The 25669-nt window shown below is 43.1% G+C and overlaps 3 protein-coding genes across 6 annotated transcripts in view; 2 read left to right on the top strand and 1 right to left on the bottom strand.

The window, feature by feature from the left end:
• The first annotated feature begins 48 nt into the window (after window positions 1–48).
• Taf5 (TATA-box binding protein associated factor 5) lies at window positions 49–15780 on the top strand. The gene is made up of 11 exons (NM_177342.3): window positions 49–627; window positions 3282–3519; window positions 7114–7429; window positions 8037–8200; window positions 8298–8433; window positions 9575–9695; window positions 11069–11198; window positions 12842–13006; window positions 14110–14287; window positions 14445–14622; window positions 14728–15780. The coding sequence occupies exons 1-11, from the start codon at window positions 66–68 to the stop codon at window positions 14943–14945; spliced, it is 2406 nt and encodes an 801-aa protein (NP_796316.2). The 5' UTR covers window positions 49–65; the 3' UTR covers window positions 14946–15780.
• On the bottom strand, window positions 15772–22948 carry Atp5md (ATP synthase membrane subunit DAPIT). The gene is made up of 4 exons (NM_023211.5): window positions 22874–22948; window positions 18435–18530; window positions 18256–18348; window positions 15772–15870 (listed from the first exon to the last, which is right to left on the bottom strand). The coding sequence occupies exons 2-3, from the start codon at window positions 18519–18521 to the stop codon at window positions 18259–18261; spliced, it is 177 nt and encodes a 58-aa protein (NP_075700.2). The 5' UTR covers window positions 18522–18530; window positions 22874–22948; the 3' UTR covers window positions 15772–15870; window positions 18256–18258.
• Window positions 22949–23035: 87 nt separating this feature from the next.
• Pdcd11 (programmed cell death 11) overlaps window positions 23036–25669 on the top strand; it is a 40412-nt gene continuing 37778 nt past the window's right edge. For 2 of the 4 annotated variants that reach the window (XR_003952752.1, XR_877666.2), the window contains exons 1-2: window positions 23036–23168; window positions 25083–25201. Coding sequence is in view for 1 of the 4 variants with exons in the window: in NM_011053.2 (NP_035183.2) it covers window positions 25100–25201 (102 nt within the window). In the remaining 3 variants the exon portion in view is untranslated. The remainder of the gene's footprint in view (window positions 23169–25082; window positions 25202–25669) is intronic. The other 2 variants (XR_003952751.1, NM_011053.2) reach the window with 2 other exon arrangements.

Genomic DNA, 25669 nt, shown 5'->3' on the forward strand with positions numbered 1-25669 from the left:
ACCCCCGCCCTCCATGTGGCGAAAACGCAGTCACGCTTGACGGCGCGAGGTGGCTCAGCCGCAAGATGGCGGCGCTGGCGGAGGAGCAGACGGAGGTGGCGGTCAAGCTAGAGCCTGAGGGACCGCCGACGCTGCTACCTCCGCAGGCTGGCGACGGCGCAGGCGAGGGGAGCGGCGGCACTCCCAACAACGGCCCCAACGGCGGCGGCGGCGGGAATGTGGCAGTGGCAGCGGCGGCCGGCGGGGACGGCGGGACCCCCAAGCCTGGGGTGGCTGTCTCCGCCGCTGCCCCGGCGGGGGCGGCCCCGGTGCCCGCCGCTCCGGCGGAGGCCGGCGCTCCCCACGACCGACAGACCCTCCTGGCCGTGCTGCAATTCCTCCGGCAGAGCAACCTCCGCGAGGCCGAAGAGGCGCTGCGCCGGGAGGCCCGGCTGCTGGAGGAGGCGGTGGCGGGCTCCGGAGCTCCGGGAGAGTTGGACGGGGCCGGCGCGGAGGCGGCCAGCGCGCTTCTCAGCCGGGTCACCGCTTCAGTTCCCGGCTCTGCGGCCCCCGAGCCTCCGGGGACGGGCGCCTCGGTGACCTCGGTGTTCTCGGGTTCAGCCTCAGGTCCTGCGGCTCCGGGAAAGGGTGAGTCTCGGGCTCCCGGGCTGAGGAGCGCCGGCTGGAAGGGGAGCTAGCCGGGAAGGCGAGGGCTGGCGGGCCTGCACCTCTGCGGGCTTGTTTTGAATTTCCTGGGCCCGCCTCTAGGGCCACACGCCCGCCCCTTTCGCTCCTGCGCCGGCTGCGCAGTCAAACCCTCTTCTGAGCTGTCAGTTCCAGCCAGAGGCTGAGCAGCAGGGCTGTGGAGTCGAGGGAGGCGCCAGGGACCGGGGATTGACAGAAGAGGGGAACCTTAGGGGTTTCGGGGTTTCTGCTCTTACTTAGACTTAGGAACCTAGGATTGGGTTCGCGTGAACACGAGTATCGTACTGTCACATTCCCATACTACTATTGTACAGCAGGTACTTTCCGTGTCTTGATTTTTCACAACTGTATAGTTCTCATCTCTCCTTTTGAGACGAGACAACGGACTTTTTGAGCAAAGCCGGAAGGGCTTGCTTTGGATAACACCTCCAGAGTGGAGGTTGTAAGTGTTTCTTAGAATGTGGGCTGAGAACCGCTGGTGTTAAGTGTTTTAGAGGATTTCTGAGCATCACTTAAGGCTTATTAAACTCTGTAAGGGCAGAGTCTGGGAATCTGCCTTGCAGAGCTTTTGAAAACTCTTAAGTCTACGGGCAGGAGTGGGGCAGACCTTTTTGTCTCTGTTGCTTTTTCTTGTGTGATGTCAGTTAAAGGTTTTTTTTTGGGGGGGTTATTTTATTTTATTTTGCCTTTTTACTAAGTAAGTTATTACGAGTCTAAGATGTAATGAGTAATGTGCCTAGTTCTGAAAGTTTAGTTCCTGACTCCAGTTACTGACAACCCATGTCCACGTTTCTCCCAGAAACTTGTCACAAATCCATATCGTAAAACACTTTCGGATGAAGACGCTTGCTGCCATGTATGATCCCCTGAGTTGGGTCCTCAGAACCGACACGGTGGAAGGAGAGTCCCAGCTACCTGAAACTTGTCTTTAATATACACCAAACTTAAAAATTTTAAACTCGGGGCTGGAGAGATGGCTCAGTGGTTAAGAGCACCGACTGCTCTTCCGAAGGTCCTGAGTTCAAATCCCAGCAACCACATGGTGGCTCACAACCATCTGTAATGAGATCTGATTCCCTCTTCTGGTGTCTGAAGACAGCTATGGAGTACTTATGTATAATAATAAATAAATCTTTAAAAAAATTAAACTCAGGAGATCAGTAACTATTGAATTAAGTTATCCAGGTTAGTGGTTCTAGACATGTTAATCTGTTTCAGTGAGAGCATTGCCAGACAGGGAGTTTGAACACATGACACTGTGATCCATAAATAGAACTGTGTCTTGTTTATAATGCCAGCACTTGGGATGCTGAGGCAGGAAGGAGAATTACTGTGAGAAAGCCATCCCCAGCTAAATATAGTAATGGGGGAAGGGGGTGATAAGTAAAAATATGTGGAAAATGTAACTGAGGAGGGTCTTTTCTATATGCTAAATTTTGTGACTGTATAGTAACAATTTATATTATTATACTATTTTTCTAATATCTCTCATCTGTCAAGAAACTTGACTTATTCTTTTAGATCATACTCAAGAAACCAAGGAGAAAAAGAGACCATGAGAATGACTACAAAATTATAACCTTAATTATAATTTTCTCAATAAAGAGTAGTATAATCACTTTTTAAAGAACATAACAGGATATAACACTATAACTGTAGTTTGCCAAAATTTTCAACATCCAAACTCTAATTTGATTTTTAAAAAAGCATTATTGTTTTGTATTGCTATACTGCAAACAAATACTCAGGCTTTCTACCTTGCAGTGATTGGTTATAGAACTTGCTTTCAGTACATGCAGTTGAGTTGTAGCCTTTTATATTCCAGAGCTATAACAAATGTTCCCCTTTCCCCTGAGATGCTGATATTTTATATAAGGTGATTGATGTTGAACATGAGGGTATCACAGGACTGATGGTACAGGATTTATATACAAGGCACTGGAGTGTGATGTATGCTGTTTGCACTGAGCCTTAAGAGAAGATTAACATAACTGGTACCTTTGCACATCCATTTATTTATTTATTTGGTGGTGTTGGGAGTTCAACCTCGGGCCTGTGCATGCTAGACAAGTCTTTTGCACATTCCCAATCCTGTATGCACATTTTGTCTTTAGAATAACACAATTCCAGGAAAAAATGTTGACTGTTCTTGTTATTGATTTAAAAATGTAAGATAAAGTCAAACTGAACGAGTTTTGACTTGGGCTACTCAAAAACATTCTGAGTCGTATTAAAAGGTTTTGTGACTGTGAGCTTGCAGGTAAAGGTACTTGCCACCAAGCTTGACAAACTGAGATAGGTCCTGGAAACCTCCATCATGGAAGGAGAGAACTGTCTACTGACTGTGTCCTCTGCCCTCCATATAACTATTATGGCTTGTCTGCCTGCTAGCCTCATCACAGCCACACATATACACAAAATAAGCAAATGTAATACAAAACTAAAAAAGGAAAAGATGCGTGGTTGTGTTGCGGAAGAGAAGTAGAGAGGACAGGGACAATTCTGAGAAACAGTCGTCCCTGGGGCCTTAGCAAAACCTCATCTGCTTGGTGCAATTAGATCATTTTCTTAAAAGTTGTCATTCATTTTTTAAACAGTTGCAAGTGTAGCTGTGGAAGACCAGCCAGACGTCAGTGCTGTCTTGTCGGCCTACAACCAACAAGGAGACCCTACAATGTATGAAGAATACTACAGTGGACTGAAACACTTCATTGAATGTTCTCTGGACTGCCATCGAGCAGAGTTATCCCAACTCTTTTATCCTCTGTTTGTACATATGTACTTGGAGCTAGTTTATAATCAACATGAAAATGAAGCAAAATCATTCTTTGAGAAGTATGTGAATCTTAACGTCTTTATCTATCTATGTATGTATAAGCACACACATCTGTAACCACACAAATGTAAATCAGAAGGACAGGTGCCTTGGGCAGCATGAACCTGACACACAGGCAGGATTGATCCTCCAGAGGAAACAGTCCTGAAACGAGAACTGAGGAAGGGCTGCTAGGAATTAGCCAGTGGAGGAGAAGAGCATACCTGTAACTACAGAGACGGAAAGAAGCCCATAGCAGCTGAGGCCAGTAATGTGCAGGGCTGTGGTACAGCGTTCAGTTGGGAGCAGCAGGCAGGTTCTTGCACTGCGTTGAGGATCTGTGTCATAGGAATAATAGGGACTTACACTGGATAAGACTAGATTTGATTGAGAGTCACTGAAAAACTCAATGATTATGAATAAAAACTGGATTCTGAGAGCAGTAGGAACTGTGTTAGGATTAGATTAGAAGATGACTAACAACGCAAACAAGAGGCTTAAGTAAAACGTCAGTTTTAGGGCTGATAGCTAAGTCCTCAGTCATCGGCCAGTGTTCTTGTCAGGAGCTTCTCTTCCAGGCACAAGCTGGTCCTCTGTTGGACAGCAGTCCAAACGCTGTTCTAGTCAGCAAGAAAGGCACACGTTCCTGGGAGATGCTCACACTTCTTTTTCTAACTTTTTATCAGTGACCATCCCTAGCGACAAATGTAGGAAATGCCATCTTTCCTGCGATCTTCCCCGAGATGTCTGTCCCCAGCTAATAGTCAGGTGTTTTGTTACGGAGGAAGGGAGTTAAAATGAGCATTTGGGCACAGTGAGGCATCTCTGCTATAGATGTCATTAGAGGATCATTCATTAATTGCAGTCTTTTTTGTCCTTTTCCCTCCCCCCCCCCCCCCCCCCAAGAGCTGAGGACCAAACCCAGGGCCTTGTGCTTGCTAGGCAAGCACTCTACCACTGAGCTAAATCCCCAACCCCTTTTGTCCTTTTCCTAAAACAGGATCTTAGTGTGTAGTCCTGCCTAGCCTGGAACTTACTGTGTAGACCAGGCTGACCTCAAACTTGCAGAGATCTGTTGGTTTCTCCCTTCTGAGTGCTAGGGTTATAGGCATGGTCTCTACCTCCCCGCCCCCCGCCCACCCCAGAGTATGCGTTTTAAAAGGCTTTTTTTTTGCAGAGGCAAACACACGGTGAGGGACAGGACTATTGGATGACTAGAGTGAAGTGCTTCTTAATGGTGGTGGCAGTCCTCTTTCCCATAGACACCTAGAAATATGTTGAGGCATGTTTGTTTGTCATAAATACCTGTTGGGGAGGAGGGAAGAATAGTAACTATTCTGGGATGTATAGATAGTCCTACTTAGCAGAGAATTGTCTTGCCCAATATATCAGTAATACCGCTGTTGAGAAACAGTCTGCTGGTGAAGTGAAAGGCAGACTGACCCCACAGTGCAGGGATGGACATTGAGGTGAGACACCATTGCCAATGCAGATTTCTGGGGTGTCCTCTGGAGAAGGACGACTTCCTGACAGAAATCCCCGGAGGAGGATGTGATGTGTCAAGTAGAGGTACTAGTCTGTAGTTCCAGTTCAAGTGAACTTTTAAGTAATTTAAGAATCCACTAAGAACCACTAAGCGCATGTAGCATGGTGGTGCACAACTCTGATCCCGGCACTTAGGAGGCAGAGGCAGGTGGGTCTCTGAGTGAGGTCAGCCTGGTCTACAGCTTGAGTTCCACAGAGAGAAACCTTGTCTTCAAAACAAAACAAAAACAAACGAACAAACAAACAAACCTCAACCTCAAACCAAAAAAAAGAAAAAAAAAAGGTAAAAACCCCCAAAAATCCCCAGTACTTCCAAGACAGGTCTGCCAACAGTCCAGTCTAATGTAATCCCGTTCCCCTATATAACAGCTGAGAGGAGAGGAGCACCTAGAGCCATACATTGGCTTGAAGAGCTCCAACATTAACAAGTATAGGATACAGAAAAGGAAAAGGTGGAGAAACATGGAGAAGTCCCGGAAAGCATTGTTACAGATGCCAAGGGGGCAGGGTTGGGCTGACTGAAGGCAGCGCTTCAGTGCAAGCTACAGAGCTTGAGGTCAGGACTTGTGGATAACAACTCCTGAAAGCTATTATCCACTCTTTATACTCAGATTCCTAATTGAAGGTACTGAAAGCAAACTGTCACTCCCTCCCCTTTCTTTGTCTGATAATAACATTTCTACACTAGAAGCCTTTATTTTAATATATATATGTATTAATTAAAGAGACAGGGTTTTTCTGCATAATAGTCCTGGCTGTACTGGAACTTTCTCTGTAGACCAGGCTGGTCTTGAACTCACTCTGCCTCTTGAGTGCTGGAACTAAAAGCATGTGCCACCACCACCCAGCTTAGAAACTAATTTCTTTTTTTAAGATTTATTTATTTATTTATTTATTATATGTAAGTATACTGTAGCTGTCCTCAGACACTCCAGAAGAGGGAGTCAGATCTCGTTACGGATGGTTGTGAGCCACCATATGGTTGCTGGGATTTGAACTCCTGACCTTCAGAAGAGCAGTCAGGTGCTCTTACCCACTGAGCCATCTCACCAGCCCAACTAATTTCTTTTGTAGTACTGTCATCAGTCTTGCTCCTTCAGTCTCCTGGGATAGCCACCTTTCCATGTAGGAAGATGGGCTGTCATAAAAGGCTCTCTGTTCCCATTACAGACAGTCTGCTAGGACCCCATGCCCAAATGAGGGCAAAACAAGCCAAGACATAAAAACAAAAGTATATTTAAACTATAAGTTATAACCAAGACTGAAGGCTTTATTTAATTGCCTTGGTAGTAGTGAAAATATGAAAGTGCTCATTGTTTAGTACCAGTATTTGTTCTTTAGTTTATCATTATTAAAATATTGATATTTAATATGTCTTAACATAAGTAATTAAAATGTATAGGCTTATAAGAATATATGTTCTGATTATCATTGAGTCTGTGATAAGTACACTGAAGGCATACTATTTTCTATTCCTATGTTTGAAATGTTTTTAATAAAAAAGTTTTAAAGAGGTCTTGAGAAAGTGCAAAATTCAGTAAAGCAAGGATTCTGACATTTTTCTGTATTACCAAAGAATTTTTAATTTCTTTTTCGAGATAAGGTTTCTCTGTGTAGCCCTGGTTGTCCTGTAACTCACTTTGTAGACCAGCTGGCTTCAAACTCAGAGATCCAGGCTCTGGCTCTGCCTCCTGAGTGTTGGGATTAAAGAAAGACGTGCACCACCATGGGTCAAAGATGGTTTTCAAAAGAAATACATACTGGTAGTGAGTCTTAGGTCTGCTCAGAAGCCCCATTCACTGCATAATTCCAGAAGGTTCTCCTGAAGTGCTTATCATACGTTTCAGTAGAGAAATGGGTGGCTTTAGAAACTGAGTTATAATCATTTTGAAATATATTACTATTGATCCTACAGCCTAGTCAGGGTTATTTATATAGTTCCATTATTACAAATATATAATTATATGCTAGCTACCGATGATTCTGGGATGGTTTATAAATGTATGAGGGAGAAGCTGATTACCTTAATGACACATTGAAAAATGACTCTTTAAAAATCACTAAAACAGGTTCCATGGAGATCAGGAATGTTACTACCAGGATGACCTACGAGTGTTATCTAGTCTTACCAAAAAGGAGCACATGAAAGGGAACGAGACCATGCTGGACTTTCGGACGAGTAAATTCGTTCTCCGCATTTCCCGGGACTCGTACCAGCTCTTGAAGCGGCATCTCCAGGAGAAGCAGAACAATCAGATCTGGAACATCGTGCAGGAGCACCTCTACATCGACATCTTCGACGGGATGCCTCGCAGTAAGCAACAGATCGACGCCATGGTGGGCAGCCTGGCAGGAGAGGCGAAACGAGAGGCGAACAAATCGAAGGTACGGGAGCTAACCTAGAATGATGTAATGTGCAGGAGCAAACTGACAACAATGTCATGTGAGTTTCCATTATATAATGGAAATTATGTATACATTCTTATAACTACCTTGGGAGGAATCCAGTACTGCATTTAAAATGTGTTGTTCTGAAGATTTGTGGTATATGTGAGGATTTGGGAATGGTTTCGAGTAACAGAGCCTTAACTGCAGAGGCTAAGACGAGCAAGGTTTGTTTGTTTTTTTTTTTTTTTTTTTTGCTTTTGCTTTTGCTTCTGAGACCCGCATAATAATTCCAAAGTGCAGTCTATACCTCTTGGCTTGTGGCTCCTGGCCAACTGTCTTTAGAGTATGGTGCATGTGTGTGCACGCACTTACATGGCTCTCACGGGAATGCAGCTGGATCCAGGGAAAAGTAGGGAACACAACAAAAGGCGTGCTGAGTCTCTAAAACCAGGACAGCAGGCAGGCGTAAGCGGGGCGCTGCTGCATGTATCTGTGGGTTAAAATGATGTGGTCGTTTGTAGCTGCAAGAGAGCCTGAAAAGAGAAATGACCTAACCAAACATGTTGAACAAAAGTTAAAAACTGTTGATTCTTGTGACTTGTAGGTATTTTTTGGTTTACTAAAAGAACCAGAAATTGAGGTGCCTTTGGATGATGAGGACGAAGAAGGAGAAAATGAAGAAGGAAAACCTAAAAAGAAGAAGCCTAAGAAGGATAGTATTGGCTCTAAAAGCAAAAAACAAGATCCCAATGCCCCGCCTCAAAACAGGTGGGGATGAAACGTACATAAAGGTGGAAGCTATGTCACAGAGGGTTGGAGTTTATTAATAATCAAAGAGTGATTCTTAGTCTGTTTCCTCTTACAGAATTCCTCTTCCTGAGTTAAAAGATTCAGACAAACTGGACAAAATAATGAATATGAAAGAAACTACCAAACGAGTGCGCCTCGGGCCAGACTGTTTACCCTCCATTTGTTTCTATACATTCCTTAATGCTTACCAGGTCAGTAAAACAACTGGACAGTTTCTCCCAGAAGAGTCAGATGAAATGGTGACTTACCACTGAGAAAACATACCTCAGATAGAATTTTCTTGTTTAAGCTCTCTGCATTATCTAACTTAAAAGCAAAGGGCAGCAGTGTGGTGGTGCACATCTTTAATACCAGCAGTCTGGGCAGAGGCAGGCAGGTCTGAGCTTGAGGGCAGCCTGATCTACAGAGTGAGTTCCAGGACAGCTAGGGCTACAAAATGGTGGGGAACAGAGAGAGAGGGAGGGAGGGAGAGAGGGAGGGCGGGCGGGCAGGCATACACTGGTCAGAATAGATAGATGTTTGAATTTAAAAGCCTTTTAGCAACTTTTAGTAAGAGTAAGACTCTTGCTCATACTTGACCCTCATTAGTTGATTGGAGTTGTGTTCCTCTAACTCTGAGAACGGTCAACGCTCATCTGGTTCATCTCTTAAGCTTGGTTTAAGTAATAATATAAATTTGGTATTTTTAATTTAAATCTTAATTATCTTCATTGATTTCTTACAATAGAATACTAAGATGTATCTTCTAGTAAAGTTCAAACATGATTAACAATTACTTTCTATTACGCACTCCAAATACAGAGGGCGGAAAAGCAAGTGATAAGGCGCTCACTGCCTGTGCCTCTGACAGTGCATTTCACCTGACAGTGTAACCCAGATCTCATCTTGGCTGTACTTACTTTTTTTGAGAACTTCATACATGAGCACTACATGAAAATTACCCCTGCCTCTCCTCAACTCTCCTTGTGTCCCCACATTATGATCTCTTAATTATTGTTATATGTAGTTACATATATAGGTGTACATTTAATTTTGCTCATGTGTTCAGAGTTGTCAAATGATCTTTCATATGGGAAAAATATCCATTACAATTTTTATTTTCTTTTTGAGACAGGGTTTCTCTTGTGTAGCCCTGGATGTCCTGGAACTCACTCTGTAGACCAGGTTGGCCTCAAACTCAGAAATCCGCCTGCCTCTGCCTCCTAAGTGCTGGGATTAAAGGTGTGTGCCACCATTGTCTAGCATTATACATTTTTTAGATATGATTGGATTTTTTTCCCTACCACAATGTTATCTAATCCCTCTAACATATGTATTTTTTAATACTCTCAGGGCCTCACTGCAGTGGATGTCACTGATGACTCTAGTCTGATTGCTGGAGGTTTTGCTGATTCAACTGTCAGAGTGTGGTCTGTGACCCCTAAAAAGCTTCGTAGTGTCAAACAAGCATCAGGTAACTGAGATGACCTATGATATAAACTTGAAATTAGTCTACATCAGTTTGATTTTATAGAATTTAGATAGGAAATTGTGATCTTTGCAGAAGTGATTTCTCTTGAATTCCGGGGTTACAGCCTGGTGGTTTAGGCCTGTGATAACAAACACCTTAGGAGGATGAGACAGGAGGATGAGAATTCAAGGACTGGGCAGGTGAGATGATGGCTCATTGCTGCCAGGCCTGATGCCCTGACTTCAATTCCGTGGAACCCACACGTGGGAGAGAACCGCCTCCTAAAAGTTGTCCTCTGACCTCCCTACATGTGCTAGGCATGTGTACGTCTACGTATGCACAGACACTAAACAGTGTTTAAAAGGAGTGAGTTTAAGGGCTTGCCTAGACTGCAGAGTGAATTCAAGGCCAGCCGCAAACCTTAAATGAACTGTCTCAAACCAAGATAACATTTCCAATAAGTAAAAGAGCCTTTGAGGGTGGCAATGATGATTCCATTGGCCCCCAGTTCTCTCACGGATAAAATGAAGCTTTAAAGTTAAAACTGATATTAGATGACTATTTGCCTATACATTTTATGAAAACCTTAGTGAGACTTGGCAGGGCCTTACTAAACCTTAGTAACTCAGCAAATAAGGCAAATGATTGCCACCAGACCTGCAAACTTGAGTTCAATGTCTACAACCTGCGTGGTTGAAGAGAACCGACCCTACAGGTTGTTCTCTGACATCTACCTGTGTGTGATGGCACGCATGCTCAGATTCACGTTCATACAAGGGCTGAGGCAGAAGGATCACTGTAAGTTCAAAGTATCCTAAGCTACACAGTGAAGACTCTCAAAACTCACAACAAGGGGCTGAATACATGACTCTGGTTGCGAGCACTGACCATTTTGCAGAGGACCTGGGTAAGATTTCCACCACCAGCCATCACTCTAGTTCCGGGGCACCAACACATGCATGTGGTACATGCATATGCATGCACGTAAAACATTGGTACATATAAAATTAACAAAAGGCAAACCAAAAAGACCAAACTTGTAATAAGGTCAGGACTTTAAATGCTTTTTGATAGCTATTTTTCCTAAACAGTATGTTTACATTGTTTTAGGATTTGTATAGTTTCTTTTTTATAAAATGTAGCATAGTGGACAGACTAAAGAATTAGTCCTGGTTTTCACACTGAGTAACTGTGTGGTCTAGCAGATTATTAACTTTTTAAGACTCATTTTCTTCTATACAAGGGACTTATTTCACTTATTTTAGCTGTAGTATAGTGTTGTTGCTACAGAGGAAGAAACGTTGAAATGTTAGTTCTGAACTATGACGCATTGCCTTAAATAATATAACTAAAATAATATTTCTGGACCTTTTTAGATCTTAGTCTTATAGACAAAGAATCAGATGATGTCTTAGAGAGAATCATGGATGAGAAAACTGCAAGTGAGTTGAAGATTTTGTATGGTCACAGTGGGCCTGTCTATGGAGCCAGCTTCAGTCCGGATAGGTAAAATCCAAACACAATTAAATGCTGATAAACAGAACTGAGAGCTTAAAGTTAAATGCAAATGCTAAACATGGTTGCCTGGAGTTCGGTGTCTTTTAGAATTAGCTTACCATTTGCTAATTTATTTTGGGGTACTGGGATATAAAATAGCAACTAAGTGTATACTGAATTTACAAAATGAAGATACACATTCAGGGCTTCACTGGTTTCAAAATTGAGCTTTGTCTTTAATAGCCTCTGATAGAGATTGAATTGCTTGAGTTTGTGGATTATTCTTATGGCACTTCATAAAATTTAAGAGAAATTCCTCATACTAATGGCATTAGAAGCATTTGGGTTTCTGTAATGGGAAGACGGAAGAAAGCTGAGTGTCGTGGTAGGTGCCTGCCTGCTATCCCAGCTCCTCTGGAGGCTAAGGCAGGAGAACTGTGGTTCTAGGTTCTCTGGGCATCAGAGCCAGACGGTGTTTTGAAATAATAGTGCCATACGCGTTTAGGTTATTCTTGTTTTTCATTTCTAACTTTCTGTGAAAATGCCTGGGAAAGGGTGCTTTCACCCATAATATCTTTGCACTTGTGAGATCTTAAGAATTAAAAAACAAACAAACAAACAAACAAAAAACCAAACAAACCAGTACTTAATAGGTTTAGCCAAATGATCCATTTTACTTGAGAGCAGCTGATTCCAGTGACAAGGCAGAGATTAGGATCTGCGGAGGAATGGAGTCCTGGCTGAATACAGGGCCTGGAGCACATCCTGGGCATGCACTCTGCTACTGAGCTATACCTGACTCCTTCTCTATTTTAGATATAACCCATGCAGATAGCAAATAACATATCCAAAATTGATACACCTCATTTCTAGACTGTTTAGGTAACAATACTGCTTATCATCTTCAATATTATTTCTTGGTGTTTTGAAAATAGGGTCTCAAAACAGTAGTCCAGACTAGCCTTGAATTTGCAGCAAGCTTTCTGCCTCAATTGCCCAAATTCTGATAATACATGAGTCATCACATTTTTTTTTTCTTTTCTAAAGTACTGTGACCCCTCCCCATAGTCTTGACAGCTTTGTTTTGTTTGTTTCATAATTAGCTTTCTACAGTAGGTATTCAAGATACAAGATTTCATTTAACATCAGTTTAATACTTTTAGCTCTTGTTACCTACTGTGAATTCTAAGAATAAAGAGGTGGGAGTAAGATGGCTCAGTGAGTAAAGTGCTCATCATGCAAGAGTGAAAAGCAGGTTTAGGATCTCCAGCACCCACATAAATGCTGGCCTGGCCTGGCAGCCCTCCTTTAGTCCCAGTATCCTGGACTTGGAGCTGGGGTCTCTGGAGAAAGCTGACAAGCTCTGGGTACATCTGGGAGATTGATCCAAGGAAGATGCCTAAATATGCCCATGCATACTGCATTCCACACACACAAGTGAGGGAGCTAAGGATGTGTAGCTCAGTGGTAGAGTGCCTGCCTGCCATGTGCTAGGCCCTAGGCTGAGGCCTCAGCACCATGTGCCCACTCCCACGAGCATGTGCATGCACACACACTGATGTGACATAGGCGCATGTCATTTGTTAAGATGTGAGATTGGAAGATAGGTAACTAGATTGTACTGAGAATCAAACATCACCTCTTCTCCTCAGGAACTACCTACTCTCCTCTTCAGAGGATGGAACTGTTAGACTCTGGAGCCTTCAGACTTTCACTTGCTTGGTTGGGTATAAAGGACACAACTACCCAGTATGGGACACACAGTTTTCTCCATACGGATATTATTTCGTGTCAGGAGGCCATGACCGAGTAGCTCGGTAAGAACATTATGATCTAATGAAGTTTACTCACTGAATATAATCATTTCTTGTCGAGAATACAAAGTCCAGCAAACTTGATTTTCATGCTATTCAGGATTAACTTTTTGAGAAGATAATTCACAGTTGTAGTTTGAAAATGTGAGACGGGAGTATTATCTCCCTCTATTGTCTACACCAAGGGCCCTGCTTCTACTATGAATACCTTTGTCTTCTGTTATTCTAAAGTCCCCTTTGATGTAATTTTTGCTAGAAATCATGTGGTTGCCAAAACTATAGGAAAATGGTTTTCTGTTCATTAGGAGTGGGAAGGTGGGTATAAAAGAACTTATACAAGAGTTTACATGCCGGTGGAGAAAAGGCTCAGCAGTTGAGTCCTGACTGATTTCCCAGAGGACCCAGGTTCAATTCCTAGCACATAAGTGGCAGCTCACAACTGACTGTAACTCTAGTTCCTGAGGATCCGACACCCTTACACAGACACGCGCCTAGGCAAAACACTAATGCATATAAAATTAAAATAAATCATTTAAGCCAGGCAGTTGTCAGTACACTCCTTTAATCCCAGTACTTGAGAGGCAGAATCAGGTAGCTCTCTGAATTTTGAGGCCATTTTGTTCTACAGAGTAAGTTCCAGGATATCTAGGGCTACACCCATGTCTCAAAACACACACACACACACCCCAAAAACCAAAAGAAAGCTAATCTCTATGTCTGTAATCCCAGCATTTGGGAACTGGGCATGGTGGCACATGCCTTTAGTTCTAGCACTTGGAAGGCTAAGGTAGAGGGATCTCAAGGCTAGCCAGATCTAACAGTTAATTCCAGGACAGCTACAAAGTGAGACTCTGTCTTAAACAAAATAATCACAAAAAAACCAAACCCAAATGTACCAGTACTCTGGGATATGGAGACAGGATAGTGAGTTCAAAGCTAGCTTGGGCTACATGAGACATCATCTCAGGAAAAAAAAAAAAGTTAGTCCCAGTTATCTTTCCTTCAGTTAGATAGCAATTTCAGTTAGAGGAACCATTTGGAATTGATCTTCACCTGGAAATACCTCTCTTTTGGGTTAAATTTTATTAAATTATTTTTATTTTCAGGCTTTGGGCTACCGATCACTATCAGCCTTTGAGGATATTTGCTGGCCATCTTGCTGATGTGAATTGCACTAGATTTCATCCAAATTCGAACTATGTTGCTACGGGCTCTGCAGACAGAACTGTGCGGCTCTGGGATGTCCTCAATGGTAACTGTGTAAGAATCTTCACTGGGCACAAGGTATGTCACACCTTCATTATTCCAGCACACAGATGCTTCCAAAGTTGAAATACTTAACCAGGAGCATAAACAGTTTAAAAATAATGGTCATGCTATTAAACTACAATTCTACCTCAGTCTTATCAGATAGATTTAACCCTACTTTGCTCGTTTCTAGGGACCAATTCATTCCTTGACATTTTCTCCCAATGGGAGATTCCTGGCTACAGGAGCAACAGATGGCAGAGTACTTCTTTGGGATATTGGACACGGCTTGATGGTTGGAGAATTAAAAGGCCACACTGATACAGTGTGTTCACTTAGGTTTAGTAGAGATGGTGAAATTTTGGCATCAGGTAAGTTATTTCATGGCTGTGGGGTAAAGAAACCACAGTAAACACAAGTATCCATGGGGAGTTGTGACAGCGGCACACTGATGGCTTCCTTTGGCTTCCTTTTAGGTTCAATGGATAATACAGTCCGGTTATGGGACGCCGTCAAAGCGTTTGAAGACTTAGAGACTGATGACTTTACTACAGCCACCGGGCATATAAACCTACCTGAGAATTCCCAGGAGTTGTTATTGGGTACATATATGACCAAATCAACACCAGTTGTACACCTACATTTTACAAGAAGAAACTTGGTTCTAGCTGCAGGAGCTTACAGTCCGCAATAAGCCAACGGTATTAGAGACCTTTTGGAAGCTACTGTTTGGAAAAGGGAGACTAAAAGCAAATACCTCAGTGATTAGTATTTAAGCTACAAAGAATGTTTTTGTCTACATGGATCTGGAAGTATGCTGCTTGGAAAATCTGAACAAGACAGTTCCACGTTTCTATAGCAACCACATTTAACTAATTTCCGTTAGTTGAATAAGAGGTATTATGTTCGTGGAGGGGACATTTATGGTGCTTTGGATTGTGTGGAAACTATGCATTTTTTTTTTGTTGTTCAAATGCTATTTTAATTTATTGTGTTTAGAAAAAAATCAATTTGATTTAAACAATTCATTCTGCTTCAAGATTCAAGTTAAGAAATATAGTACCACCTTGAGTAGCTGAAGAGTTCTATGAACGTGTGTGTGCTGTAATGAGGTTATTGTACGGCACTCAAGCAGCGTGTTCAGTGACCCACTAACATGCTTCCCTTCACCCACCATTAGTGGACTGTATGGAACTGAGTAGGGACCACACTTCCTAAGTCTACATGTACAGCCATCCACCAACATCTCAGTTCCTACCATGTAAGTTTGGCGTGCAATCAAACACTTACAAAGCAGGTGAGGAGATTTAGATTCCACACTCTACTTCAGCTAACATGGCTACATATGACCTAGTACACTTGAAGTCAGACAGACATTTCAGTTGCTTACCTCCAATACTGAGCCTTGCTTTGGAAAACTAAGAGATTCAGACCAAGTCACTGCCAGTTTTTGCCTTTGTTGCATTTTGTACAGTTTTATATTTTTGATATCTTGTAAATAAAGACAACCAGCTTTTCCAGGTTCATAATTTATTGTACAAATTGAGTATTACATGATGAGTTCACATCAGCTTCTTCAGGCATGGGACTTAACAGGTGAGGTCAGACATTTCAAAATCCTATAAACAAAGCAAAAACAGTTTGATTTAAATGTGTTCTACTGACAATCAGTAATCACCACAAATTCCCCAAAGTAAAATGTACATTCACTAGGTTCTCAAAAGTCAGTAGGACATATGTAACAATATATGTGTGTGTGTGTGTGTGTGTGTATACACAGCTCCTTCAGGTTGCCATAGTTTAACGTTCCAGCTTTAACAATTGAAGTAGCTGTTGAAACTGCCAATAGTTCAGTATAGCCTTAAAAGCAAAACTACTGGAAAAACCTAAGTATACAAAGTAACACTTAAAATGTTTGTTAATTTTATGTGTGAGAGTTCTGCCTGCACGTGTGTGCATGTACCACCTGTGTGACATCAGAAGAAGGTTAGCAGATCCACTAGAACGGTTGTGAACCAACATGGGTGCTGGGAATCGAATCCTAGTCTTATATAAGAGCAGAAGGTGCTCTCAACTCCTGAGCTAGCTATCTAGTTGTAAGGTAACATTTTTAAATAGGTAAGACATGTCTGCTACTTAGTTTTCAAGATACAATTTTTATGGGGATACTACTACCCTCCCAAAATTAAGAGCACCTTTATGTATAACATTGGGCAAAATACTGCTTGTTTACCAGGAACAAGGCATGGACTGGACTTCACAGTCCCCTAAGTTAAACGGATTCAAGATGGTGAAGCTTTTAAGAGCAGAACAAAAATAAGTGAGAAAAGCATCAGTCCTCAAGCCTTCTGCACAGCGGCTGCCACCGCCATTTACTGACTTCTGGACAGAGAAGAGGGCTTGAAGGGGACTGTAAGAAAGTCTTAAAGGAAGCCAGCATTCTATGAAAGTGTAGAGCTCTCAAAAGCCCAGCATATATTACAACTTTATATATTAAAGGTTGGTTAGGGTTGGGGCTGAGCAGGATGGTCTAGCATCTGCCAAGGCCCTAGGTTTGACCCCTAGTACCACAACATCAGCTCATAATTCCATTTTTCTTTTTAAAAGACTTTATTTTTAATTGTGTGTGTTTATGTGTGAGAGTCCAGAAAAGGATGTTAGTTTGCCTGGAGCTGAGGTTACAGTTGTAAGACCCTGGCCTGGGAGTGGGGTCTGAACTCAGGTCCTCTGTCTTACAGTGTCTGCAGTACTTGATCGTAACCTCTGAGACGTTTCTCCAGGCTCTAGCATCCCTACCCCTACCCAGGCATGGTGGCACTTGCCTGTAATTCCAAAACTCAGCAGGTTGAGAAAGAGGAATTGCCAAAACTGTGAGGCCAGTTGGGTTATAAGCAAGACTCAAAACAACCTAAACAAAACCAACCAAAACTAAATTACATAATTTAGTTTACATAATTTTAGATGGGCTGGAGTTTGGTCTCAAGAATTTATGGGGGTTGGGGGGCGACACAGTGACACATCTATTCCCAGCACTCTTATGTAGAGATAGATGTCCAGAGACAGAAAAGCCAGCCTGTAAATGTGCATGCCAGCTAGGGAGAAGTGAAAGGCCCTGTCCCTGGAGGTGAAAACCTGCTCCTTACAGTTGTCCCCACCCTTCCACATCAGTGTCCTGGCATGCGAGTGTGCAAGGACGTGAGCTCCCAACAATAAAACATTAAGTCACTTCACTGAAGTCATCTAATTGTTACACACACAAGAATAGTGTTAAGAAAAATACAAATGAGCCGGGCGGTGGTGGCGCATGCCTTTAATCCCAGCACTCGGGAGGCAGAGGCAGGTGGATTTCTGAGTTTGAGGCCAGCCTGGTCTACAAAGTGAGTTCCAGGACAGCCAGGGCTACACAGAGAAACCCTGTCTCGAAAAACAAAAAACAAAAAAAGAAAAATACAAATGGTAAGAGAAAAAAGTACTTCAACAACAAAACCCAAGAGAATTTTTAACACACTAATTTATCAAAAATCAGTCTACTCTGGCTGAGGTAAAAGATATATACCCTCTTACAAAGCAAGGTATCCCATAATCCTTTGGGAAAGCACTTAACCCCAAGAAAACACTCCCAAGTGCAAAACCATTCTGATGTCATACCTTTCTTGGGTTTTGTTTTGCTTGAGTCAGAGCAGACTCACAATCACTGTGATCCTCCTGCTTCACCCTCCCCAGTGGTGCTGGAGTACAGTAGAAGACTCTGCACCCAGATCCTTGGCCACTCTCTCTCTGCACTGTTTTGAGACTAAGTCTTGCTACGTAGCATAAGCTGGTCTTGAACTTGTAATCCTTCTGCCTGTCCCCTCACTACTAGGCTTTCAGGTGTACATTATACCCAATGTTTTCTTTCGTGTATACAATGAATTTTAAAGAGTGCCAACAGTTTATTTTTTAAGGTAAGAAAGAGCCCTGCTGTCAGAATGACTAAGAACACATTTGAAGTGGCAGCTCCTCACCATTTATGTTGCTTTCACAGCTGGAGTTTTCTTAGGCCTTAACTTGAAGTATAAGACCAGCAAAGCAATGCCTCCATATGTGGCCAGGACACACTGAGAACAAAAGAGAGATGTAAATGAAAGCTGTCATATCTCTATGATTCTAAGATATAACTGTTTAAAATGAAGTTGATACTTACATTCATTCTACCTGTGAGGGTATAAGAGTTGAAATATTTTTTAATACCAGTGAACTGGAATTGGCCATCACTTTCTGCACCAGCCATGACGTCAATCTAAAAACAAAACAATAAAATTGATTTGGGTGCAGTTTATAAGAAAATAAAATTCTTTCAGTTTCCAAATCTCTCCTCTGTGGTTCAGCTGCCACTGCAATAGTGGAGCCGTGGGGAAAGCTGGTAAGGACTGGTAGGACCTTCTCCCATTGCTCACTCTTCCTAGACCCCAGAATAATCAAGCACTCAGCATAGGAAGAGAAAAGAGTTGACGTTAACTCTCCTTTGACTCAGTACAGTTAAATGTTTTCATTCAGGGCTCTATCAATACTGTGCTATTAAAATTAAATCACTTTTAAGGCCAGCTAAAGTTGGAGCCTGTAATGTTTTTCAAACGTAACCACCAACTGAACAGAGTAACACACACTGTCGGTTTTTCTTCCTATAAATCACCCAGGGTTCCATGGGAGACAGAACGTCTACTGATGATAATATTGACACTGTCACGATGGTCTCTGAAGCTGGAACCTTACTCCTTATACCCAACAGATAAAGGACTTTGAGTGTAAGCCAAGAACTGGCAAGTATTTTCCTTGTCTTTGGAAAGGGAAATATAAAGGAAAGTATATGAGTCAACTCCACAAAGAAACATGATGTCAGCCTGGTGTGACACAGGCCTTGAATCCCAGCACTGGGGAGGCTGAGGCAGGCTGTTTTCTATGAGTTTCAGGTCAGCCTGGTACATGGGAAGTTCCAGGCCAGCTGGGCAAAAGAGGCGACCCTGACTCTCAAAAGAAGAAATGTAAAACCAAACCAATATTTAACTATCATACTAGCATAGCTAAATTACAACTGGCAGTGTTAACTGGCTATAATACACTGTGTGGTGTAAACTGGGATGACAGCAAACATTTAGAATATCTATCATATCATATAATAGATAGACCCTTCTATCTAGCTGAGATGTTTGTATCTTCTCCAGGAATTTACCTTGACAGAAATTATCACAAGGCAGAAATATATGGACTAGGAATCATCACCGAACACTGTTCACAAAAGCAGAAAGACCTGAAACCCAACATGGGACGAATAAATGACAATTGCTGTTGAAGGACAATTATATAGACCAGTGTACCACATGGAAGAAGGTCCCAAGTGATGTTAAATACCAAAAATCAATTCTATTTCTGGGTATTACAGGGCATATCACTGTTCACAAAGTCAGGTCGCTAGAGCAGCAGCAGGAAACCCAGAGGAACTGTTAGAAGTGCACACCCCCAGGCTCCTCCACAGACACTGGGTTAGAAACCCTGTCCGCTTACTTGTCTTAAAAGGCCTGGAAGGAATTTTAACACATACGCACATCAAACAAAACTAATGCTCAATAATTATATGGGGGAAACCCTTGGAGAACATTTTTTTTTTTTTTAATTTTTTGAGACAGGGTTTCTCTGGGTTCTGGAACTTACTCTGTAGACCAGGCTGTCCTGGAACTGCAGCGATCCGACTGCCTCTGTCTAAGTCCTGGGATTAAAGGTGAGTGCCACTACCTGGCTTTATTCCTTCTATGTAAGAAACTGCTTTAAAAGGAAGCGACAACATCCTGGGGAGATGTAGGGAAAAGTGAAATCATTACTGCTGCTAGGAGTGGGAACTGGGGCAGCCACTATGGAAGTCTGTGTGGAGGAGTCTCAGAAAATTAAAAACAGAACTGCCATACAACCCAGTTATTCCACTTGGGGTTTACTTGAAAGACTAAGCCACTGACCACAAGGCTATCTGCACGTCCATGTTTACTGCTCCCCTATTCACAGTGGCTAAAATACTGACCGTGTCTAGATGCCTCTCAGCAGAGTAGATAAAGAATGTGTGGTACACATTTACAGTGGGACCTTATTCAGTCAGAAGGAAAATGAATTGTCAGCAAGCAGGGGAACAGATGCAACAGAAAATCATTACGTTAATGACATAAGCCAGACTCAGAACAAATAACCAGAGTTTCCTGGTAAACAGAGCCCAGGTTTAAATGTACATGCATCTATGTATGCCTGTGTTAAGTCACAAAAGTAGAACGAATCCTGACGATTTGGCTGGGAGTAGGGAGCCATAAGGAGTGGGGTGGAGTGGAATGAAAGCTGCAGTAGTGACATCGTACTTGCTAACACTCAGCAAGTCACAGCAGATTCAAAACCATTCAGTTTTCTAAGTATGATGGCCTATCTACCACAGCTGAGCCACAGATTCCAGGAGCAACTTGAACTAGCTGGTCAAGGTCCAGGCAAGATTGGCAGACTGGTTAGCTTCTAAATGGGAGTAGGAGAAAACATAAGGGTATTGTTGCTATGGAAGCCAGCACACCCTTCTATTAACTATTCAAAGGTTTCAGATGCATTCATGCAACAAAATTTGAGACCTTAATTTTGAATACTTTCATAATGGTTACTGGAACAATGAAGAAAATCTAAATTTCCCTGGGTCTCTTTCACAGATCTTGGCCAATCTAGCCAAAGCAGGAAAATCACTATTAACAACCAAACCCTTCATAGTTCCAGCTCCCCTTCACTACACTCCCAAAGCATTCTTCTCCATTTACTTCATGATACATTCTTTAAAGTTATGAAGTAGGTTCTCATGAGAAACCCTCCGGAAAACTAAGACTCCTTGTCGTTGCCAGCTCATCAACCTTCTCAACTCTTTAAGTGATTGATACCTTTCACCGTTAGGAGGAGATTTGGTCATAATTGGTTAATATTGAGATGCTTAAATTTCATTCTATAGAATACTGCAAGAAGGATGATGTATTCCAAAGACAACTCATTCTGACTGCAGAACAAAGGGAAGGTACGGGAACTGGGGTTTTAAAGGAAGCTTAGATTTCCATCTAAGTGGTGTCGATGGTGATGTCTTTGCCGTCACTGTCATGGAGAGACAGGATTAATTCACTCTGTAGACCTAAGCTGGCCTTGCGTTCTGGGAGTAAATGTGTGTGGCACCACCACATGGCAAGCAAAGGTGATATTAAGGCTTAAAGCACCTTCCAACAAACTGCATATTGTTTTAGGACAATGACCTTTTTTAACAGTTAATATTGTTAACAATGCCCTGTATGGAATTTTTATTTTATTTTATTTATCTCAGTCTGTAGCCCCAGATGCCTGTACTCACTACATAGATTAGGCTGGCCTTGAAATTACAGAGATCTGCCCAACAGTGTTGGGACTAGAGGGACAAGCCATTCACACCTGGCAATAGGAACAAATAAAACTAAAATGTCCTGTCCTTGCAGTCATGTGCAAGCTTAGAGCCATTTGGTAGTGGAAAAAAATCACCAAAGACTAATAATTGTGAGCCTGTGAGTTAGTATTTTTTAAAAAAATGTACTACTGTTGAACAGCAGCCTGCTACAAAGTCTAAGCTGACAGGTTTTGCTTCTGTTTCTAAATAATCCAATAACTACTATTAAATACCACCAGCCTTTCCATGTGAAATGGGCATTTCATTAAAGTCTTGGGGTGAGCAGCTGCCCTTGCTTTGTAACAGGCTCCTGGATACAGCTATTCCCGTCTTATGGGCACCTATCTGGAGTAGTGCCATCACCAGGTATAAGGAAGATGAAAGTCAAAGGACCACAAGCAGCAAACAGCCTCTGTGGAAACCCTTGCACTGATCAAACACGGCAGTGACTCTCAACCTTCCTAATGCTGCGACCTTCCTTCTGTTGTGGTGAAACCTCTCTTCCCCCTCCCCCAATAAAATTATTCCGTTGCTCCTTCACAGCTGTAATTTTGCTACGGCTAGGAGTCTCGTAATGTAAATAAATATTTTTGGAGATAGAGGCTTGTCAAAGCGATCATGATCCACAGGTTCAGAACCGCTGGGATACAAAATCTAATCCGTTTTTAGAGCCCAGGCCTGGAGAACCGCAGGGCCATTCCACGTTTACTCTGGTTTTGACAAAGGCCACGGCGCAGGTAAAGGAGACCTGGTTTCCCGATCGCAGCTCGGAGGAAACAAATCGCTATGGCCATAGAGGCCAAGACACACGAACTCTGCCAGAGATGGGGTCAAAATCCAGAGTCCTCTCTCAACATCCACTGGATGGATGACCTTGGGGAGCTCCCCTCTCGACCGGCCTCACTCCCAATCCACACTGGGAAGTGGGGCATAAGGCTCTCCGCTAACCGTGCGAGCCCTGGGGCGCTCGTCACTCGCGGTGCTGAGGCTTCCTAGATCCGCCATGGGGCCCTGACCCTCATTTTCTCCAGCGCCTTTCCCATTCCCCAGCGTCTCCCCGCAAAAAGAAAACCTCGCGCTGTTCCGGGGCTGGAAAAACGGCCAGACTCTAGTCGGCCCTACAAAGCTCAATCACCGGACCGAGCAGCCAAGAGCGCTTTCTCACCCACCTTCGTCCGAACCCCAAACTCGGCGGCCGATGTCCTTCAACAAACCTAGCGACGAGCTCGGCCCGACCGGAAGACGCCCCCTCCCCGCACGCGACCGACAGGCCGCGACGACTCGGCCCTCGGCGTGGATTGGCTATAAACGCCAAGTCCCGCCCTTCTACTTCCCGTTTCAGCCGGCGTCAGACCCGACGTCAGAACGGAAGTAGCCCTGGTCTTACCTACGCTCGTGGACGAGTCGCGTGGAGCTGTCGGCTCCCTGTTCTGCGCGTGCGATTGCGTTGAGACGCTCCGTGAGGTATGCGGCGGTGGGAGCCTTGGGGCTGATGACACGGGAGCTTCGGCGTGGAGGGAGGAGACTTCATGCCTGTCACCTCGGCTTCCTGGCCTGGGTCTCCGGGTTTCGTGCTAAGCACAGTTGGCTTGGGATGGGAGGTCTTATTCCCTCAATCCCCTCGGAGCTAGCAGTTCATGCAAGCCATGCTGTCCTCTGCAGGTACCTTAAGTGCCTTCTCTACGTGATCGCCAGACTGTTTGGTGCCTCGGTCTCATCGGGTCTATAATGGGAACTATAGAGTCCCAGCGAAGTAGACCTTGTGAGCTATACTGTTTCTACGAAGCATGCACCCATAACAGAACAAACCTTACATTTTTCGTTCGTCGTCCCTTTCACAGTCTCACTCGGCTACTAAAGTTTTCTTCCTAGGTATCCCAGAACCAACCAGGCTGCCCTGCGTCTTCATTTATACCTCGTCTTGGTTCTCATGGTTTCCCTGATGTGCATCGTTTAAATCCTTACACTGGCTTTCACTTCTGTCCAATCTGTAGACTGAGGAATATTCTCCATTATTTTGTCACGTTCCCCATGGCTCTGAAGTACCAAGTAAACGCAAACTATTAATTTTTTAAGTATCTTTCACCAAAGAGCCAAATTATTTTCTAAAATATAAGTTGTTACCATGCTTTATTTTCCCTGTAGCTTAATTGAATAATTCAGCTTTTTAGAAAGCCTTTGAAGAGTTGTTTGACAGGCAACTGGTTGGTGTATTTTGAGAAATAAACTTTTTCTTTCTTTCTTTCTTTCTTTTTTTTTTTTTTTTTTTGAGACATAGTTTCTCTGTATAGCTCTGGCTGTCCTGGAACTCACTTTGTAGACCAGGCTGGCCTCGAACTCAGAAATCCGCCTGCCTCTGCCTCCCAAAGTGCTGGGATTAAAGGCATGTGTCATCACGCCTGGCAAACTTTTTCTTGTTTCTCTGTTGTTGTTGTTGTTGTTGTTGTTTTTAGCATTGTCTACCATCATATTTCTATTTACTATTATTATAGTTATTTTTGAGACAGGGTCTCATTATGGAGTCCTGTCTTGTCTGAAACTCACAGAGATAGGCCTTCCTCTGCCTCCCAAGTGCTGGAGTTAAAGGCATGGACCACCAGACCCGGTTCTTTATTTATTTAATGTACAGCTCAAAAGCATCATTCTTATGAAGTGTTCATCTTTACAGAATCCTGCCACTTCTCTTTTGTTTATGCATTATAATCTGACTTGTATCTTAAATTACTTTTTTCCCCCCTGAGACAGGGTTTCTCTGTATAGCCCTGGCTGTCCTGGAACTCACTCTGTAGACCAGGCTGGCCTTGAACTCAAAATCCGCCTGCCTCTGCCTCCCAAGTGCTGGGATTAAAGGCGTGCGCCACCACTGCCCGGCTTACCTTAATTTACCTACATTTTGTTTTCTAAATAATGTATGTTTGGCGGTATGGAATTATATATATATACACACACCTCACATAATTACAATGATTAACACTAAATGAACATTTGCTACATAGAATGCATTTCCTGGAAGATCGTGCACAGTGTATAGTTTGTGGTTTTGAGGTAGACAATATTGGAAAGATGAAAAAAATGGGAGCCTGACATGCCTTTTTTTTTTTTTTTTTTTTTTTTGGTGTTTCGAGACAGGGTTTCTCTCTAATGCATCCCTAGCTGTCTTGGAACTTACTCTATAGACCAGGCTGGCCTCGAACTCAGACCTTTTGGCCTGTCACCGTAGTGCTGGGATTAAAGGTGTGTACCACCACACAGCAGCATATGGACTATTTAATCATACTCTTGGATCTTGTTCATTGCTAGAAGGTTCTCTTGCCTGCTGATCATGTGCTCTATGAAGCCAGCCATCAGTGCTAGAGCTCACCATTGTCTTCCCATCAGCTGCAGAAGACCCCAACATGGCAAACCTGGAGGAAAGCTTCCCCCGAGGGGGGACACGGAAACTCCACAAATCAGAGAAGTCTTCCCAGCAGGTGGTTGAACAAGACAACTTATTTGATGTAAGTGGTGTGCTGTTTGGCATCTTTGGGAAGACTGAGCCTCATTGGCACCAGTTATTTTCCAGTTTGTTTCTCTTTGACTTCACTTCTAGAAATTGAACTTGTTAAAGAGGCTCTACCACCTCAGGCTTCTTTTGACGCGCACGGCGTTAAGTATTTGACGTTGAAGTGCTATTGTAATTTGTCCTTAGGGAGTCTGTGCCACTTGAAAAGGATGGGAAAAAAGGGTACTGGATAGTGAATTTTGCTTTGTTGTTGGTGCTGGGGATTGAAGTTGGGCAAGTACTTTATTCCTGAGCTCTGTTGCTGCAGTCCTAGTAAAGAGTCTGCGTTGAAATACATTCTCAGATCAGATTGCTTTCTAGGTGCTAGAGAGACAGAAACTGCCACCTGAGTGGGTGGCCTTAGTTTTACAGAATCTCTCCATGTGTATTTTAGAGTAGAAGTCACGACTTGATGCGGAGGAAC

The sequence above is a fragment of the Mus musculus genome, chromosome 19 (genome assembly GCF_000001635.26).
Source record: "Mus musculus strain C57BL/6J chromosome 19, GRCm38.p6 C57BL/6J".
NCBI classification, from domain to species: domain Eukaryota; kingdom Metazoa; phylum Chordata; class Mammalia; order Rodentia; family Muridae; genus Mus; species Mus musculus.

Excerpts from the sequence above, each read along its gene's own strand:
- Taf5 (NM_177342.3), top strand. The coding sequence starts at position 66 with ATGGCGGCGCTGGCGGAGGAGCAGACGGAGGTGGCGGTCAAGCTAGAG. Across the intron at positions 3,520-7,113 it reads GCAAAATCATTCTTTGAGAA|GTTCCATGGAGATCAGGAAT; the intron begins GTATGTGAATCT and ends TCACTAAAACAG. Across the intron at positions 14,288-14,444 it reads GAATCTTCACTGGGCACAAG|GGACCAATTCATTCCTTGAC; the intron begins GTATGTCACACC and ends GCTCGTTTCTAG.
- Atp5md (NM_023211.5), bottom strand. The coding sequence starts at position 18,521 with ATGGCTGGTGCAGAAAGTGATGGCCAATTCCAGTTCACTGGTATTAAA. Across the intron at positions 18,349-18,434 it reads CCCTCACAGGTAGAATGAAT|TGTGTCCTGGCCACATATGG; the intron begins GTAAGTATCAAC and ends TTTTGTTCTCAG.